This window comes from Gymnodraco acuticeps, unplaced genomic scaffold, assembly GCF_902827175.1.
Source record: "Gymnodraco acuticeps unplaced genomic scaffold, fGymAcu1.1, whole genome shotgun sequence".
Taxonomy (NCBI): Eukaryota; Metazoa; Chordata; class Actinopteri; order Perciformes; family Bathydraconidae; genus Gymnodraco; species Gymnodraco acuticeps.
Genome location: NW_022990587.1, coordinates 1 through 20,988, shown reverse-complemented (window position 1 = coordinate 20,988; position 20,988 = coordinate 1). Strand labels below are relative to the sequence as shown.

Here is a 20,988-nt window from a genome sequence, read left to right as displayed (position 1 = left end):
GAAACCACGGCAGACTATTCCAAACTGGACTCGAACGCCCCCCCGAGAAATACACATGCTGGCTATTGTGTTTCGCAACATGTTCTCTATGGCACGTCTCTACTGGGAATTGTAGTTTTAAAAGACGTTTTTCCCAAAATTAGAAGTTGCCAGTATTAAACTGTGTACAGCCCTGGAGGTTTAGGCGATAGGAAACACATTGGTGTGTACACATTTAAAACATGTAATTACTAAATGGGTAAAAATCGCTTATATCAATAATGGGCAGCATTAATATATACCCACACGACAGCTCATTGTTACTTTGTATTTCTACTCCACTACACTTCAGAGGTTAACCTGGTATTTTTACTCCACTTATTTGAGTTACTTTGCAGATTCTGATTAATAATGTGAAATATAAACAACCCTTAAAGCAGACTTTAGTTACACCTGAGTAAAATTCAGGGAAGGTGATTGTCCAGTGCCAACAATCAGGAGATATTTGATAGTTGGTGCTTGAGAAGACGAAACATTTATCTGCAGATCTCTATAAAGTATATTCATTACTCGTTATTCTCTACTAATCGTTAATTAAAAACTGTATAATGGCTATTTTGCACATCCCTTTCAAGATTTCAAGATTTTCAAAGGTTTCTTGATCATATACACAACTTGGGTCGCAGGTTCCTCAACAGCGCATTACAAGACATCTATCAATATGTGTGTACCTCCACCATTAAACTGTCATATTCTGCACATTTCTTATTCTATCTACATACATAAGAGTATAATTAATGTGTATAATATCAGTTAAAAGAAGTGCTTCAACATAGTTAACATTGCAGGAAAGCAATATATTAGACGTTAAGTACTTTGTCAGGCTTAATATTCATCGGTAGATATATACCCCCAAAGCTTTTTTCTTGTTTAAATTAAGACCTTAACCTAAAGTATTATTTAATGTGTTAATAAAGGTAAATTAGTTTTTCTGTTTTGCACATCCTCATATTAATATCTGTGTACATCCGGCACTAAACTGTTTTATTGTAGAGATCACTTATAGTATCTTCTTGACTTGTTATATTCTATATTTCTATCATTGACCTTCTACTTTCCCCCTATGAAAGTATGTACTCTTAATATTGTTTTCATCAAATAACATTATTCAACAAAAATAATTCAATAACGTGCTTTAACCACTAGGCGGTGCACACAAGGTACACACAGCATACTAATAATAACTTTGTATTATTAGTGTAGAACACTTATGTATGTATAACATCTGAAGATGTGTAGTTTTATTCATGTTTTTACATAATTTTACAGGATATTGCTATACTATTTCTCATGTTTTACTTCTACACATTAATATCTGATTTGTAAAACATCACAGACAGAAAGGTATATCCATCGTTTAATGGTAAGCTATTGCAATTCTGAATCCATAGATGTGTCTCCCATCACCCAAATCCCCTGACTATTCTCTCAACTCAGTATTTACATTCTTATATTCAAAGAAAATCAGTAATATCTTTAAAAACTACAAGTCCTTTTCTATCAGCTGTGCACCGTTATGTTGTAAATATAACCTATTATCTACCAATTGGATCAAATATAAAAGTCAGCCGAATTACTATTGATACTGCAAGGAGACGTATTTTGTGAAAAGAAATTGAAGATGTTGTTTAATTGTTGATATATTTATGATCCACATCAAGTATTCAGTTTTGGTAGCAGTTCCTCATGTTTGTCTAGAAGTCTTCTGATCAGGGTTCTATAAATAAAGAACTACGGCAGATGTATAATATTTAATGCAGCCGAACCGTGTATTACAAAGCCGTTATGTGATGACTTCCAAAGAGAAAAGCAAGAACACTCTGAATTAGGTATTATTTGATTTTTCGTTGTCGGATATCATAACTTATTAACACCATATCCCAGCGTTTATTGCGGCTAAAACATCCAATCAACGAGCTTCAAGCTGAGGATCTTGGGTAATCAGTTCGGTGGGTTTGTGGTGTGTATCGCTCGAAATGTCCCGCCTGTTTCCGGTGACTTTATTTACGGCTAAAAAGCCCAAGATTATAGAATTAAATGAATAAATAAAAACAAGGATAATTGTGTGTTATGGTTGAGTAAATAACAGTGTGTTATTTAGAAAAGAATAACAAATTAGAAGGAAAAGATTTTTAAAAATACAGATTTCAGTATTTTGAGGCTCTAAGCCCCATTTATTTTCCTCACAGACGGGAAAAAAGTCTGACATTATACGATTTAAAATAAAAACAAATAAATAAAAAGATAAAACACTAGCATGTAATTTACGTTAGAATAAATAGAATGGTTTTGAATAATAGATGATAGTAAAACGTCACTTTACAGCCCCGCCCACTTTTGGGGAAACCAACGCTGTCATTTGAACGGCGATCAAGCCTGAAGCCACAGAGATCTTCTTTTACTGTCTTTTCTTCTTAGAGGAAGTTCAGAAACAAGTAACTCTGGATTTGTTTTAATCTTTGAGGAGCAATAAACGACACAGCAGCTTTTTGTCATGTTAAAACTATTATTTTCTGCCTCGCTCATGAGAGTAACAGCTGCCGAAATTACAGCCTCGCCTACTGATTTTAATTTAACCATATATCGAGCCCGATTGTCGATTTCAAAGGTGTGCTCTAAAATGATATTTATAAATGACTATTATCATTATTATAAGCAAGACAATAAATGGCAAAGATATGTACAAAGTAAACGTATTTAAGATACGTTCATAAGGAACGTAACGTGGGAGAAAATACGTTTCTAGAAGATATGTAGAAAATAAACGTATTTGAGATACGTTCATAACAAACGTAACGTGGGAGAAAATACGTTTCTAGCTAAACGTAATTGAGAATGCAGTTTAGTTCTGTGGGAACGTAATTTTTAGGAGACAGGGTTGCACCTGTGGCATTTTTGAGACTGTACAGTCAAGTAACGACTTTGTGTGACATGGCGAGTGTCTCTGGCTGCAAGAGTACGGCAAGTAAGTATGTGTTGTGCAAATACAGTATCTTTCATCTCGGTATACTATACAGTGAGGGCTTCTTTATTATTAATTAGTTTTAGCATGTGTCACAAACGCATACGGACGGTGTGGACGTGTTGCAATATTCTGCAGGTAATTTCTTGGAAATCATCCAGGTTCTCCTCAGTTCCGCCTCCTGCTAATGAATAAAGATCTGGGGGCGTTTCTCTCTCAGAGACAATATAACCGGTGAAACTGCAGCACTGCCTCAGAGGATCACACACATCTCTAGGTAAGTACACCTAATGCTGTTTGTTAATGAGCTGATGCATGCCGTTTATCTTTACGTGAAATCATGAGTTCTGCAGCTTCTTGTTTATAACAAATAACTTTTTATCCAAAGACTGTAAATATGATTTAAACTGAAGTAATGCTGTGTGCAACTGCACATCCTTCAAGAACTCAATTTCAGCAGGGTATGTACATACATTACAATAATATCATTTATTAAACAACATTTAAAAATGTTTTGAAATGGCTTCTTTTGCATTTTGATTATTATATATAAAGCATTTAACTACTGAAATGTATTACGTGCTAAAATATCTCAACAATTGTGATGCATAAATTCAGGCATTAGACCTTTAATCGGATGTTTAAAGAGAACAGTTGCACTTTAAATTGAGAATTCACTGTTTTTTTTCTTAGATTAACAAAACATTGTCGATTTAAATACTATTTGTGGTTTTAGAAGCTTTAGTTCAGTGGTTTATTTTGCTGATCTAGAAATCCGGATATTGCTGGTTCAATCCCGCTATCACACTCACTGCAGTCAACATGTCAAAAATATATATTATTTATTAGACTAAATTCATACAAAAACAAAGAAGTATAATTCATACACACAAATGAACAAAATGAGTAGAAGCGGGAGGGCTGAAGCATAGCTTATGGGGAGTAGCCCTCCCGTGAATCATCATTGGCATCAATATGACATTGGCATTATTTCGTTAAAAACATATAGAAATTAAGGAGTATAAAGAAAACTGGAGAAAAATACATTAATAAAAGTTAGGGCAAGAAAAAAATAATTGCATATATATATATATATATATATATATATATATATATATATATATATATATATATATATTGGACAAACTGGATAATAATAATATTAATAATACTTGACTTGTAGGCTATAGCGCTTTTCAGGAAACTCAAAGACGCTTTGACAGAGTACATGAAGTCCATGACGGCGGATTAAGTGACCATCAGGTAGAGGATGAAGAGGAGGGGGCCGAGAACTGAACCTTGGCAAGCGGTGGGGGATTTGCAGTTATTGATGTAGATGAACTGGTTTCTGTCCGAGAGGTATGATGTGAACCAAGAGTGCCGGTGATGTTGAAGATGGTTTCAAGACGGGTGAGGAGGATGGAGTGATTGATGGTGCCGAAGGCAGCGCTGAGGTCAAGGAGAACATTTTATCAATTAGGCTTTCAGTAGTGCTAGTTAAACTGGTTGGTTTGGTCATAAGAGGGAGAAGCCCGAGAGAGAAAAACATATCCATGAAGACTTCATGGGCGTCGCAGCCATTATATGAGGGTGGGACAAGTCCCCCCCACTTTTTAAAATGATTAGTTTAGACCCCCCCACTTTTACCATGTGGAAAGTCTGTGAGTCGGTCTCTCCACTCGACGCACTCTGTAGAGAGCTGTGTCAGAGCCTCACTATCAAATCCATTCCACTTGCTTATTGAGAGAATGCCCAAATCAATGAAACTCCGTACCATGTTTTCACTGCTGCTTTGTACCAAGGCAGATTCTCCCATAGCGCGCATGTTCAAGGAGTGTTGTCATAGTTGGACAGCTCAGATCTGTTGTATGAAGCGATGCCGGTAGCGGAGGTAAGGCACACACACCAAGTGTTCAGGACATTGTTAATACAGCGAAAATCAAAGCTGACGATCTCTTGGTTTGATATGTTTTCTCCCCCAGACAACATGGACATAAGAGCATGTTTTTCAAAGAAGAGGAAAGTAAGTCATCAGCTGGTAGCAGTTAATCAGTTAGCAGTGATGGCGGCGGCGTCTCACTTCTGGAGGAGTTTCGTCTTTATGTCATGATAGAGAGACACAAATACTGAATAGTTTAGATGAGAAAAGGCATCGAAATGCCAGGTTACTAGTATTTATCATGTAAACAGGGAACATGAATAACCCCATCTCTCTGTGCTCATGTAAACACCATGATGTCCATGTAGAGACGCAGTCAGTGTGTTTTACTGGAGCCTCAGTTCAATAAGAGATTATTTTCTGAGTTCTTAGGTACTCTCTCTCAAAATGGTAATGTGCATTATGTTTTAATTATACTTCTTATCATTCAGAAGCTTTTTGTGTGTTTATGTTTTACTGAGTGCTTATAGGCCATTTCCATCCCAGTATTCAGTTAACTGTTTATTTTCTGTGCACATTACATAGACTAGCTAATATTCTACCTACTGCTTGGGACTTTGAGTCTTCAAAATGTCCAATGTCACAGACTGGGACTTACTTTAGAGTCAGTTGTATTTACATTCAGTATGACTTGTTATGATTCAATGTGAAAGAGTATACTGCTCAATCAATAATGATCACTTCACCACCTCACATTAAGGGATCATTTATTAACTGCAAACCAGTTACATAGTATTTCTAATTCTGCATTAACAATTTTAACAAGATCACCAAGATTATGATGGGAGCAGAGAATGGTGAAACAAAATGAATTTGAACATGTCTGAGGTGTTGATAATGTCATTAATATAAATCAGAAACAGTTTTGGACCTAAGATTGACCCTTGAGGGACTCCACATGTTATAGGAAGATTGTTTGATTTTGCCTCGTCTATATCCACATATTGTAGCCTATTTATCAGATAACTCTTGACCCATTCTTTGGCTTGACCCCTTATGCCATAATGTTCTAATGTGTGTAGCAGTATGGTTCACAGTATCAAAAGCCTTTTTAAGGTCAATGAATATACCAGCTGTAATCATTTTTTTTCTCAATGTTGTTGGTAATTTCTTCAACCAAAATTGTGGTAGTAAAGAAATGGGTCTATAATTATTAAAACTTGATTTATCACCAGATTTCGCGATTTTGATTTCATTGGGAAAAATACCTTGTTGGAACGATTTATTGCAAATATTTACTAGGGGGGCTACAATGTTTTGGTGCAACTTGTTTAACAATATTCAGACTAAGTCCTAAATAATCTTTGGACGTTTACTGTGTCGAGTATTAACAATATCAAGCAGTTCATTTTCTGTAATTGGGTTCAGGAACATACTCTGTTGGTTGCAATTTTTCAGAAAATCATCCACTTTAGATGAAGCTGGGCTGATGTCACTCGCCAGGTTGGAGCCAATTTCAGTAAAGAACTCATTAAAGCTATTTGCAACATCTGTTGGGGTTTTTCCTTCGGTTTGGATTTTCTTAAATTCATTTCTGTTATTAGTTATTTTCTTCTTAATTATACTATGTATTACCTTCCAAGTGGTTTTTCATATCTCCTATGGCATTTTCAAATTTTTCAGAGAAGTATCGTTTTTCACAGTTTCTAAGTATTGTAGTCAATTTGTTTTTATACAATTTGTAACGACTTTCATCTTCAGTGTTTTTACTTTTCAAATATTACCTATTGAGTGCATTTTTCTTACAACAGGCGTTTTTCAGTCCACGAGTGAACCAGGGTTTTGAGTCATTATTATTCCTGTTGCCAATCTTAATTTTTATATGTACAACATTCATTCATGTTTTGCATGAAAATCTTTACAATTTATATATTTTATTTATTTATTTAATCGTGTATTTGAACCGGGACAATGCACATTAATGAACATTTTAAACAAAATAATGCTTTCAAATGTAAATGAGCCGGATTTTAGCTTTGAGCTAATTTCCATCCGTACTCCCGTCACATACAACATTTTATGAACATAACATTTATATACATGGCAAACAGAAATACATGATATGCAAACTTATTATAGGATTTGTTTACATCTTGAGTCTCAAATACTTCTTGCCATTTTTCATTTTTTAAGTTCATATTTAATTTATTTAGAGAACTGTCATTGAATTTCTGCTTAGTTATGTATGTATTTTGTTCTTTGTTATTTACAGGTTATTTTCCGCAAATTGTGAATATTGGCAGGAGACATCAGTGATGAGGGCCCCATGTTCCGTTTCAAGGACGTGAGTGAAAATGTTATCAATAATAATGTTGAAATCTCCACACACACAAAGGTTTTTTATTTCTATGAGGTCTGAGCATTTTTTCTACTTGTTCATTAAATTCTTCAAGATTACTTCCTGGCTTTCTGTACATGCATGAGACGAGTATATGTTTTTTGTGTTTTAGCTCAATGTCTACGGTGACAGATTCAAAGAGGTTGTTGCAGCAGAAAGAGAGGCTTTCTACCAATCTCGCAGAAAGTGTGTTTTTAACAAACAGTGAAACCCCTCCACCTCTTTGGAGTTTTGCCATTCATATGAAAAGCCGCATAATTGGGTAAAAAATTGTCAACAGTGTTTGAGTCAGTTTGCAGGTCTCAGAGATTGCAAAGTTGTAAAATGATCTATTTATGAGTTGAAGATATAGTTTGATTTTGTCACTATTTGCATTAAGGCTGTTTTTCAGGTCTCAGGCTCGAAAATGACATTCCCAGAGCAAATGACCATATCTTCACTTTTAAAAGGGGTAAATGCATAATCTTTTTTTTCTCAAAGCAAGGTTACAAGGTGAGTTGGATGTAGAAAAGTCAGAATCAATATAGAATTTATTTTTATTTTATTGTAAATTCAGATTGAACATATTAAAATATTTCAATTATAGTGTCCGTCCAAAAAAATTAAATGTACTTATATTGAAAACTACCCTTGAATGATGGGATGGTAGAATAAAAGCTTTAGGAATCCAAACTATAACATATAAGTACCCTGTATCAAGATTGCTGCAAAACAAGTGACATTTGACCTTTTTAGAGAGATTTAGAAAGAAAAAACACTTCTGGGGTCATTTGGGTTGATTTGACCTATTTCTGGCCCCTTTGTTCGATATTGATGATTGACACCTCTTTGTAACCGTTAGAGCCAATATAATCGAGGGGACGTTCCTAAAATCCATCTAAACATTACCCATTGGTGAATGAGTGATGCGCCCCGGAACCGGAAGCTGCGATACGCTCTGGTTGCTATCATTAGCAGCTAATATGAAATCTCTGGTTTTTACATTAAAATGTTATGATGGATTATCAGTAATCATTCAAAGTGACACAGACACATTGGATTAACCTTCAGCCGCGTTTTTTTATCGTTTTAATGCCATTGAACACAACTTTTGATCAGAAAGGTAAGACGCTTTTAGCCGTTTTGGCTAATGTTGTTGTTTGTTGTCGTTTCGCCGAGTTCTGATCGCTCAGTGATGAGACTTATATTTCTGGAATCTGTGTAATCTCACGATGCTAATCGATGCCTTGTTTGTGCATATATCAGTAATTGTGGTATTTGTACCGTGAATTCTGTGCAAAGTGCGTTAGCATTTTTTCTCTCAGGGCTAATTTAGACGCTTCTTGTGAGACTAGTGTTTTGTTTCGGTAAAAATTGTTCATATCTTCAGTTTCTAACCGTTAAGTGAGTATGACACATTAATACGTTTTTAAATATTAAGAAGCTCTGAGACACAGTTTCGGGGGGAAAACACCCTGCAGGACCCGGATTAGGGTTTAACAAGGCAAGGCAAGTTTATTTATATAGCACTTTTCAACACAAGGCAATTCAAAGTGCTTTACAAAAAATGAAAGACATTCAGAAAAAGGCATTTAAAATCAGTCATTAAAAAGAAAAGATAATAAAATAAACATTAAAAGAAAAAGTACATGGATCAAAGTTACAGTGCAGTCTAAGATATGAATAGTTCAATTAAAAGCAGTGACAAAAAGAAAAGTCTTCTTGCTGGATTTGAAAGTAGTCAGAGTTGCAGCAGACCTGCAGGTTTCAGGGAGTTTGTTCCAGATATTTGGAGCATAATAACTGAACGCTGCTTCTCCATGTTTAGTTCTGACTCTGGGGACAGAAAGCTGACCAGTCCCTGAAGACCTGAGAGATCTGGATGCTTCATCATTTAGCAGGAGGTCAGAAATGTATTTGGGGCCTAAACCATTCAGTGCTTTATAAACCAGCAGCAGTATTTAGAAATCTATTCTTTGACACACAGGAAGCCAGTGTAAAGACTTCAGAACAGGAGTGATCCACTTTCTTAGTGTTAGTGAGGACTCGAGCAGCGGCGTTCTGAATTAGCTGCAGCTTCCTAATAGATGTTTTAGTGAGACCTGTGAAGACACCATTGCAGTAGTCGAGTCTACTGAAGATAAAAGCATGGACAAGTTTTTCCAAATCCTGCTGTGACATTAGTCTTTTAATCCTAGATATATTCTTTAGGTGATAGTAGGCTGATTTAGTAACTGTTTTAATGTGACTGTTGAAACTCAGGTCAGAGTCCATGACTACACCTAGATTTCTGGCTCTATCTGTTGTTTTGAACATTGCACACTGAAGCTCAGCGCTAACTTGTATACGTTCTGCCTTGGCTCCAAAAACCATTACCTCAGTTTTATCTTTGTTTAATTGGAGAAAGTTCTGACACATCCAGTCATTGATTTGTTCAATGCACTTACTCAGTGTTTGAATTGGAGTATAGTCTTTAACAGGTTAAAGTGTATTAATGAATACCATTAATAATTAATAGCTTTGAGTTCTATGTGAAAAAGTGTTTTGCTATAGTAGCAGCAGTTGTTTGTAAGATTTCTGAAGAAATTAGAACCTGGGTCAATGTGAGAGTCGAAACAGTTATGTCTTATTAGATTTTCATCAAAGAGATTTAAAACCTTAGTTTACTCCGGTCACTGGGACTGGGTGATTTTAGTTCATGGTACATAAATGGAGGTGAATTCATGACTGATCATAACATTTATTTTAGCACACAGGACAAAATACAAAACTGAATATTACATTACATGTCAGTCGCTTTTATCCAAAGCGACTGACATACTCAACACTGTGGACAATCCCCACAGGAGCACTTTGGGGTGAAGTGTCTCAGGGACATAACAACATGCTGACTGCAGTGGGGTTTGAACCTGGGACCACCTGGTCCAAACACCAAGGCTCTATCCACTGCGCAACACGCCTCCATGTATAATGAATTATTATCGAGTGGTCGATGGAACTTTTGACTCAGGCTTATGTAAACAATAGGATACCATTTCCTGATAGGGACATTAAGTACACATAAACACTGAAACAGCTGCTTGGTATAAAAACAATACCCGAAATGCCCTCAAGTGGGCTCACTTGACCACAGAAAGTGTAAGTGTTTTAACCAACACGTGATAATGGCGGCTGACATAACGTTTTACACAGCTCACTGCAATGTCACAATACTGGATAGATATACATAGATATATAATAGATACAAAAATATAATTACATTAACTGTCACAACAGACAGAACGCAAAACCACTGATAATTAACAATCAGTCCCACTTACGGCAAAACACCATGACTATTTATATTATTAACGAAATATGCAATGTATCAAGAATACTCATTAGTTTTGTGATGACACAAATATATTTTGGTATTTCTGTTTGTGGGGTGAAGCTCTGGAACAGTTTGAAGGAGGAGCTCAAGGGATGTCCGAACTTAAAACTGTTTAAAAAAAGGTATAAGGACATGATTCGAACAAGATACAGGGACGACGCTGTTTAATCATAACTGGGTGTTTGCAGTTTATTTATTTGGTTTGTTATTTGATCTTTTCTTGAATATCATTTAACTCTTTTATGTATTTGTTAGTTTATTTATCTGTTTATTCATTTGTTGTGTTATGTTTTTTTTTCGTTTGTTTGTTTTTTCAATAAGGTATGTATTTATTTAAGAAAACAAAAAAAAATATATATCAATATATATGTTAATGTAGTTTTTGGGAGAAGGGGTGGGATTAAATAAGTGTAAACCTCCTCCCACCCCTTTTTGGATGTGTAATTAAGTAGATCATTTCTTTATACATAACTTAGAATCAGTAATATTTTTGTATATCAATTTCACATTACTTAATTTTGTATTGTATAATAATTCTCATGTTAAATGTTTGTATTATTGTTTTACACATTCGAAATAAATCTATTAAATCAAATACAAAGAAAAATAAAATCACTACTCCCATAGTACAGTAAACAATATATTACTACACAGTTTATAGTCTGTAAACTGTTTAAACTTTTACATTACATTGCATTTAGCTGAGGCTTTTGTCCAAAGCGACTTACAATAAGTACATTCAACCAGGAAGACACAACCTTGAAGAAAACAGAATCATAAAGTACATCAGGTTTCATAGAGCCAAACATTTCAAGTGCTACTCAACTGGCTTTAGGTAAGCCAGTCCTTTATTAGTATAAAAGTGCTTTGTTAATAGTTCTATCGCTCGAAGTGGAGTCGAAAGAGATGAGTTTTCAGTTTGGAAGATGTGCAAGCTATCTGCCGTCCTGATGTCAATGGGGAGCTCATTCCACCATCTTGGAGCCAGGATAGCAAACCCACGTGTTTCTGCCGATGGGAACTTGGGTCTTGAAGTGGATTCTAGCAGTTACCGGAAGCCAGTGAAGGGAGCGGAGGAGCGGAGTGGTGTGGGAACATTTAGGAAGGTTGAAGACCAGACGAGCCGCTGCATTCTGGATGAGCTGCAGAGGTCGGATGGCACATGCAGGTAGACCAGCCAGGAGGGAGTTGCAGTAGTCTAGGCGTGAGATGACGAGAGCCTGGACTAGAACCTGAGTCGCTTTCTGAGTCAGCTGGGGACGTATCTTCCTGATGTTGTAAAGCGTGTATCTGCAGCAGCGGGTTGTAGCAGCGATGTTTGCAGTGAAGGACAGGTTGTTATCTAGGGTCACACCCAGATTCCTTGCAGTGTGAGTCGGGGAAACAACTGAGGTGCCGATGTTGATTGTTAGGTCAAGAGTTGGACAATCTTTTCCCGGGAGGAAGAGCAGCTCAGTCTTGTCAAGGTTGAGCTTGAGGTGGTGAGCAGACATCCACTGAGAGATGTCAGCTAGACAAGCAGAGATGCGTGCGACGACCTGGGTCTCTGAGCGGGGAAAGGACAGAATTAATTGGGTGTCGTCAGCGTAGCAGTGGTAAGAAAAACCATGCGGGCTAATGACTGATCCGAGCGAGTTTGTGTACAAGGAGAAGAGGAGGGGACCAAGAACAGAGCCCTGAGGGACCCCCGTAGTTAATTGACAAGGGTCAGACTCCGACCCTCTCCAAGTCACCCTGTAGGTACGGTCTTTCAGGTATGAGGTGAGGAGGGAAAGTGCAGAGCCTGAAACTCCAAGTTTTTGGAGAGTGCGAAGGAGGATCTGATGATTCACCGTGTCGAATGCAGCAGACAGGTCCAACAGGATGATGACAGAGGAGAGGGATGCAGTTTTGGCAGTGTGCAGTTCCTCCGTGACAGCAATGAGAGCAGTTTCTGTGGAGTGACCTGCCTTGAAACCAGACTGGTGCGGATCCAGAAGGTTGTTCTGATTGAGATAACAGGAGAGTTGTTTAAAGACAGCGCGTTCAAGTGATTTAGACAGGAACGGGAGGAGAGAGACAGGCCTGTAGTTTATAACATCAGACGGGTTGAGAGTGGGTTTCTTTAGGAGAGGCTTTACTCTTGCCTCCTTGAGACTGTTTGGAAGTGACCAGAAGGTTAGAGAAGTGTTGATGAAATGGGTGAGAAACGGTAGAATATCAGGAGCGATAGTCTGAAGGAGGTTTGAAGGGATAGGGTCCAGAGGACAGGTGGTAGGGCGGGCAGAGGTAATGAGGGTAAGAACCTCACTTGGAGAGAGAGGGGAAAGGAGGTTAGTGTTGGTGGAAGGAGGGTCTGGTGACCCAGCGGTGAGTAAAGGTGAGTCAGAAAAAGAAGAGCGAATATCATTAACCTTTTTTTCAAAGTGGGTAACAAAGTCGCTTGACAGAAGTGAGGAGGGGGAGGGGCTTTTGGAGGGTCCAAGAGGGTGGAGAAGATGGAAAATAGTTTTTTAGGTTTGGAATAGGAAGATTGGATCTTATCTTGAAAGAAAGTGCTTTTTTCTGAGAGATCGAAGCAGAGAAAGAGGAGAGGAGAGCTTGATAGGTTAGGAGGTCGTCACGGTGTTTGGATTTCCACCATTTCCGCTCTGCTGCCCTAAGGACGGTTCTATTAGCACGCAGTGCATCATTTAGCCAGGAGCAGGAGGGGACTGACGAGCCTGCCGAGATGTGAGAGGACAGAGAGAGTCCAGAGAGGATGAGAGAGTAGAGAGGAGAGTTTCTGCAGCAGAGTTTGGAGGCAGGAGTTGGAACGAATCAGAGGTAGGGAGGGCTGAGAGCACCGATGAGGCAAAGGTAGAGGGGGGAGAGGGAGCGAAGGTTACGCCGGACAAGTGCAGGATGAGAAGAGATTAGTTTGTTATGTTTGGAAAGGGGTAGAGAGAATGAAATGAAGAAGTGATCAGATGTGTGGAGCGGGTTACAGAGAGGTTAGAAGTAGTGCAGTTCCTTGAGAATATGAGATCAAGGACATTGCCAGCTTTATGAGTCGGTGGGGACGGAGACAGTGAGAAAGCAAAGGCGGTTAACAGAGATGTTAGTTCGTCTATCTTCCCTGTCTGGAGGTTGAAGTCTCCGAGAAGTACAGCGGGAGGGCCAGTTTCAGGGATGTGTGAGAGGAGATGATCTAATTCCTCCAAGAAGTCCCCCAAGGCGCCTGGTGGACGGTAGAGAACAACAATGGTTAACTGTATAGGATGGGTTACTGTGACGGCATGGAACTCAAAGGTGGAAGGAGTGAAGTTAGGTAGCTTGAAGAGGGAAAAGCTCCATTTGGGAGAGAGCAGGAGACCAGTGCCACCTCCTCTGCCAGTTGGTCTGGGTGTATGGGAGAAGGAATATGCAGTGGAGAGAGCTGCTGGGGTGGATGTGTTGGATGGAGTAATCCAGGTCTCAGTGAGAGCAAGGAAATCCAGAGACTGCAGGGAGGCGTAGCCAGAGATGAAGTCAGCCTTAGGAACAGCTGACTGGCAGTTCCACAGGCCGGTTATAGCGATTAGGAGATACACGGGGCCAGTGATAATTGCGAGAAGACACATGAACAGGAATGGAGAAAATACACATGATTATAGCATGAGGGGCTAGAAAACTAAAGAAAAGAGAAATAAGACACCAGCACAATCAGAGTAGGATTTGCCTCCTCTTTGCCTCCTCTTTGCCTCCCTCGTGACTCCCGCAGGACTCCAATGTCTTTGTCAGTCTTACTCCCGCAGGACTCCAATGTCTTTGTCAGTCTTACTCCCGCAGGACTCCAATGTCTTTGTCAGTCTTCGGCTGTCTGACGCTGAAGCTGACGCTCCAGGAAAGAGCTACCTAAAATGGACGCCTGATAGCTCAGTTCACACAGCTGTGGGGCCACGGCCCTCTAATTAGTTAACTATCTACAGCTGATGGGCGACAATAGACTGGCCGTGCCTATATTAATGCAGGCTTGAGTGCTGAGACCTGTGAAGCAGGTTTCGCCTGAGCAGATCTGAGATTTAAAATCTCTCAAACGCGATTTAGCCGTTTTAGCTACAATAACAATTTATACAGAGTCGAATAAATGAAACAGAGAAGTCTAATTAAACAAGAATATCACTTACAGTGGTTGCTGCGTCAATAGGTAATGTCGTCACCGGGTCCAGATGCACACTGAGTTCATCAGATTTTAAATGCGGTATTTAAATGCTTTTTAAGGTAAAAAACTTGCATGCAATCTGTTGGAGCACCACCCAATGGCGGTGGTGGAAGGTTCACCTCTGCTCCGCGCCATCCCTTGATGACTGATGAGCTGGTCAAATTTACAAAAGAAGGAACTCAAAGCACCAGGATAAAAGTTAAACAATAATCTGTTTTAATGGTAGAAAGCAACAACACACAATACAGAGCACTCTGCAATAGTACCAATTACAGAGTGCTCCGGGCTCAATTCCTACCACCGTGTGATATACGTACCACGACAGCCAGTCAGGAAAGAGCGCCGATTATGAACATTGGGACGGCCTTAAATACAATTCTGTTGGAGGAGTTGTGTTGGTTGCTCCTCCCTAGCTATTTGTTATTGGCGATTTCACTTCTGGGCGAGTCCCTAGACAATGAGTCAGCAGTTTGTTGATTCCATCTCCTTACATTGTGTGTGTGTGTGTGTGTGTGTGGTGTGTGTGTGTGTGTGTGTGTGTGGTGTGTGTGGTGTGTGTGTGTTGTGTGTGGTGTGTGTGTGTGTGTGTGTGTGTGTGTGTGTGTGTGTGTTGTGTGGGTGTGTGTGTTGTGTTGTGTGTGTGTGTGTGTGGTGTGTGTGTGTGTTGTGTGGTGTGTGTGGTGTGTGTGTGTGTGTTGTGTGGTGTGTGGTTGTGTGTGTGGTGTGGCTGTGTGTGGGGTGTGTGTGTGTGTGTGGTGTGGGTGTGTTGTGTGTGTTGTGGGTGTGTGTTGTGTGTGTGGTCTTTGTGTGTGTTGTGTGTGTGTGTGTGTGTGGTGTGTGTGTGTGTGGTGGTGTGTGGTGAGATCCCCAAAGCCCCAATACAATGCTTTGGTAAGTAGTATAATCTTAGACAGAGGACTTCTGTGGACAGAACGAACACAACATCTTACCAGTAGCTTATCACATCAAAGGTCACATGTTTTCCTCTCTGAAAGCTTGCATTTGTATATGTTTTAATGTCCTTTGTCTCAGGACACTCCAGATAATTAGTTAACCTAACAAAGGTTAACTGGTTCTTATCCCCTTAGGGCCTTATCTGAACTTCCTTCCATCCCCCGAAGGCCGGCTCACGCAAAATGAAGACATCTATGATTAGTCAGAAGGCCCCTTTGTCTCTTGAACGTGTCACTCAATCATCTCCTGGCCTCTCTAGAGGTCTTGTAGGATATGAATCATTAACTAACATCTGCACATGAGCACACACATATTTCCTCCTGAAAGATACTTAATCAACGGGTAATCTTTTTACTCAAGGCAGAAATCACAGGTTATACTGTACCTTACCTACTCACAAATAGCCAAAAAAAACACCTTTCGATTCTAACACAAAAGTGGGAGAAAAGACCATTTGCGCTAATCTACTTTTACCCAAAATGGGACATTATTTTAGGAATATATAAAAAACTCTCTATAATTTAAGAGGAAAAAATTGGCTTGTCCATTCAAGTTTAACACACATGAATATATAAAAACACACATATTAGTGATAACATAATTCAACACACTTCTTATATATCAGGTGACATTAAAATGAATATACCAGAGATACGCTGTATTGAACTTTTCTGCTATAACACGTTACTTCAAATCATATACATAGACAATAGGTGATTATGCTGCAGTTATCAACACTTCATACACGCACAACCGCGGAACACACAACGAGCCGTTCACTCTTCGAAAGTCTGTTTATGATCGGTAGCGCGCTGCGAGTGATGAATGGCGTCACAGTCTTAGGAGTGCGTTCGGTAACTGTCTCTGGACTGCCCAGGGGCGTCCCAAAGCAGGGAAGTTTGCACAAGCAGATTCACAGGAGTGAACAAAACAACTATACTAAACATATTTTCTGTTTTCTCTAGACAAACCTAAGAGACCACCAGGTGAAAAGAGGAAGATCTGGGAGCAAATTATGGCGGGAGCTGAGAAGGCGATCATGTCAGGACTTGACGTCACAACTAAACGTGAATTTGCACGTCTTGCAGAATTCCTCAAAAGTAAAAGCAAGAGGATCAACTCTGAATCTCCCTCAGTTTACAAACTGCCTCTGACAGAAGAAGATCTGAACATCGATAGATGCCGGAGGTACAACTTTGGCAAAGAAAGCATGAGGCAAAATCTCACAATAATACTTCTCGGAGCAACTGGATCTGGAAAGTCCACTCTGATCAATGGACTCATCAACTACATCGTTGGTGTAGAGTGGAAGGACGATTTCAGATTCAAGTTAGTTGTCGAGGATCAGTCGAGATCTCAAGCTGAGAGCCAGACCTCTGAAGTCACTGTGTACAAAATCAACCACCAAGAGGGCTTTAAAATCCCTTTCTCTCTGACCATTGTTGATACTCCAGGCTTTGGAGGTACGAGAGGAATAGAAAGAGACAAGGAGATCACAGAACAAATCAGGAGGCTTTTCACTTCTGCGAATGGAGTCAGTGAGATTGATGCGGTGTGTTTTGTCACCCAGGCCTCTCTTGCCCGACTAACAGCCACACAACGATATGTGTTTGACTCTGTGCTCTCCATCTTTGGCAAAGACGTGGCAGAGAATATCCAGATGCTGGTCACCTTTGCAGATGGCAAGCAGCCACCTGTTCTTGAGACAATAAAGAAGTCTGGGATTCCATGTCCAAAAGATTACCTAGGTCTTCCAGTTCACTTCACATTCAACAACTCAGCGTTGTTTGCAGACAACAGAAGCAGCAGTGATCGGGCCTGTGAGGAGAATTCTGATGAGGAAGATGAGGATTGATGATGACTTTGACGAAATGTTTTGGAAGATGGGCATCAAAAGTATGGAGAAGTTCTTCAATGCTTTGGCTAAAATGACAACCAAAAGCTTGCGCATGACCCAAGGGTTCTAAGAGAACAGAGGCCGCAACCGCAAGTTAAAGCTAGATTAGCAAAAACTTGAACACAAACAAAAAAATGAAAAGCAAGATCATCTCAAAAGTAGCCAAACAGCCAAATCGCTCACAAACAGAGGAGAACCGGCCCCAAGAAGATAAAAATAAAGCAAATAAAATGTGTGCAATACTGTGAGGTTGTTGAAAAACGTGTTGGCTGGATGTAAAATGGGTTAAAAGTTGAGCTGTGGTATGACCCATTAGTACATTACAATCGATGTGCACATTTTGTGTTGTTATGATCCTAACAATGGTAAAGTGCATTTTGCCCAGCTTTAGTTTTTGCACCAATAACTGCATTATGGAAAACTGCTTCTTATCGGACACACACAGTCATTGGTTGACCTCTGTCCGCTCGAGTATATGCCTATAACGGTTACCACTCACTTTTGTTCTCTTGTTTTTATTAATCAATTATTAAGATGTTTCAATGTATAATACATTTTGATTATATGCCAAACATTTATGTTTCAAGGTTTTGGACTTCCACAGTTATGTAACTTGTCTTGAAGATGTTTGCGGCAACACAAATGCTGTCTTGATTATTAAATTGAAGGTTTTATTTGTCTTCAGTTAAAGTTCCTGTTCTTCCTGATCAAAGGACAGACGTTGCAGCTTCATGCAGTTTGTGGAGATTCAACTTGTTGATCTTAATGTGATGCATTTACTGTATTTCTCTTCTTTCTTTGCTTATTGTTGAACATATAATACAAAAAGACAGTAAATAATTGAATATAAATGTGACCTAAAGTCTAACAACAGTCAGCAGTGCTTGATTACTAAATGTAATGTGATTGAGGTGTGATAATAAAAGATGTTGTTGGATAATCGTGTTTCTCTTTCAGTTTCATCAGCGATATGTTTTATTATTTAGCTCCTCCCTAAGTGGTTCCCAACTGGGAGGTACACGGACCCCAAGTGGTTCTTAAGGGGATTGCAGGGGGTGCGTAGAAGGGATTGCAATTTATATTCCACACAAAAAAACGTTCTTAAATCAATGTTCATAATCCTGGTGTCCCCAGATGAAAGCTTATGAAAGACAAGCAAGCTCAAAGTGTCAAATAAAAGATGTTGAAAACTGCTAGAAGTGAGTCTTAATATTATTATTTTCACTCACAATAAATGTCAAATTAAAATTCTGTATTACATTGTATTAAGGTGTACTGTGTACTGTGTTTCATCAGGTGAGATCACAGCTCTCAGATATATACAGAGCCTGTTCCTCTTGATTGGCTGAAACACCAAAACAGATCATTGCAGCATTACCCATAATCCCCTCTGTTTCAGCCCTGTTTCCAAGTGCTGATTCTCTGTCTGTTACTTCAGATGAAAATAAGGAGCCCCTCCCCACGCCCCTCTGAGAGACATTTGGTTACAAAGAACTCAATGGCTCTAGAGGAGATTCAGGTGATAAGAGGGGGGGGGGGTTACCTTGGTTGCTGATTGGCTAATGGTTACACAAGACAACACATCGTTATGACATCATAAAGTGGCCAAAATCTGATCAGCTCATTTTCAGACAGGTTTTTATAGAAATGGATCAAAAAGAGAGAGAATCTTTGTTCCTGAAACTTTCAGAGTCTCTTTCCACAGAGGGGACACATGTTGATGTAGAAGAGACATGAAGAAGAGGGGACACATGTTGATGTAGAAGAGACATGAAGAAGAGGGGACACATGTTGATGTAGAAGAGACATGAAGAAGAGGGGACACATGTTGATGTAGAAGAGACATGAAGAAGAGGGGACACATGATGATGTAGAAGAGACATGAGAAGAGGGGACACATGTTGATGTAGAAGAGACATGAAAAGAGGGGACACATGTTGATGTAGAAGAGACATGAAGAAGAGGGGACACATGTTGATGTAGAAGAGACATGAAGAAGAGGGGACACATGTTGATGTAGAAGAGACATGAAGAAGAGGGGACACATGTTGATGTAGAAGAGACATGAAGAAGAGGGGACACATGTTGATGAAGAAGAGACATGAAGAAGAGGGGACACATGTTGATGTAGAAGAGACATGAAGAAGAGGGGACACATGTTGATGTAGAAGAGACATGAAGAAGAGGGGACACATGTTGATGTAGAAGAGACATGAAGAAGAGGGGACACATGTTGATGTAGAAGAGACATGAAGAGGGGACACATGTTGATGTAGAAGAGACATGAAGAAGAGGGGACACATGTTGATGTAGAAGAGACATGAAGAAGAGGGGACACATGTTGATGTAGAAGAGACATGAAGAAGAGGGGACACATGTTGATGAAGAAGAGACATGAAGAAGAGGGGACACATGTTGATGTAGAAGAGACATGAAGAAGAGGGGACACATGTTGATGTAGAAGAGACATGAAGAAGAGGGGACACATGTTGATGTAGAAGAGACATGAAGAAGAGGGGACACATGTTGATGGAGAAGAGACTGAAGAAGAGGGGACACCTGTTGATGTAGAAGAGACTTGAAGAAGAGGGGACACCTGTTGATGTAGAAGAGACATGAAGAAGAGGGGACACATGTGATGAAAGAGACATGAAGAAGAGGGGACACATGTTGATGTAGAAGAGCCATGAAGAAGAGGGGACACATGTTGATGTAGAGAAGAAGAGGAGACACATGTTGATGTAGAAGAGACATGAAGAAGAGGGGACATGTTGATGTAGAAAGACATGAAGAAGAGGGGACACATGTTGATGTAGAAGAGACATGAAAGAGGGGACACATGTTGATGAGAAGAGATGAAGAAGAGGGGACACATGTTGATGTAGAAGAGACATGAAGAAGAGGGGACACATGTTGATGTAGAAGAGACATGAAGAAGAGGGGACACATGTTGATGTAGAAGAGACATGAAGAAGAGGGGACACATTTGATGTAGAAGAGACATGAGAAGAGGGGACACATGTTGATGTAGAAGAGACATGAAGGAAGAGGGGACACATGTTGATGTAGAAGAGACATGAAGAAGAGGGGACACATGTTGATGTAGAAGAGGACATGAAGAAGAGGGACACATGTGATGTAGAAGAGACATGAAGAAGAGGGACACATGTTGATGTAGAAGAGCATGAAGAAGAGGGGACACATGTTGATGTAGAAGAGACATGAAGAAGAGGGGACACATGTTGATGTAGAAGAGACATGAAGAAGGGGACACATGTTGATGTAGAAGAGACATGAAGAAGAGGGGGACACATGTTGATGTAGAAGAGACATGAAGAAGAGGGG

At 39.5% G+C, this 20,988-nt stretch overlaps 1 protein-coding gene across 5 annotated transcripts; it reads left to right on the top strand.

The window, feature by feature from the left end:
* Positions 1–3,260: 3,260 nt before the first annotated feature.
* Positions 3,261–18,583, top strand: LOC117554154 (translocase of chloroplast 34 homolog, chloroplastic-like). 5 transcript variants are annotated; one of them, XM_034228416.1, is made up of 4 exons: positions 3,266–3,278; positions 3,390–3,462; positions 7,153–7,224; positions 16,712–18,583. In XM_034228416.1, the coding sequence occupies exon 4, from the start codon at positions 16,762–16,764 to the stop codon at positions 17,599–17,601; it is 840 nt and encodes a 279-aa protein (XP_034084307.1). In that variant the 5' UTR covers positions 3,266–3,278; positions 3,390–3,462; positions 7,153–7,224; positions 16,712–16,761; the 3' UTR covers positions 17,602–18,583. The 5 variants fall into 5 exon arrangements, with proteins under 5 accessions (XP_034084306.1, XP_034084307.1, XP_034084308.1 ...); XM_034228415.1 differs by lacking the exon at positions 3,390–3,462 and having other exon boundaries at positions 3,261–3,278; XM_034228417.1 differs by lacking the exons at positions 3,266–3,278; positions 3,390–3,462 and adding an exon at positions 5,599–6,399.
* The last annotated feature ends 2,405 nt before the right edge of the window (positions 18,584–20,988 follow it).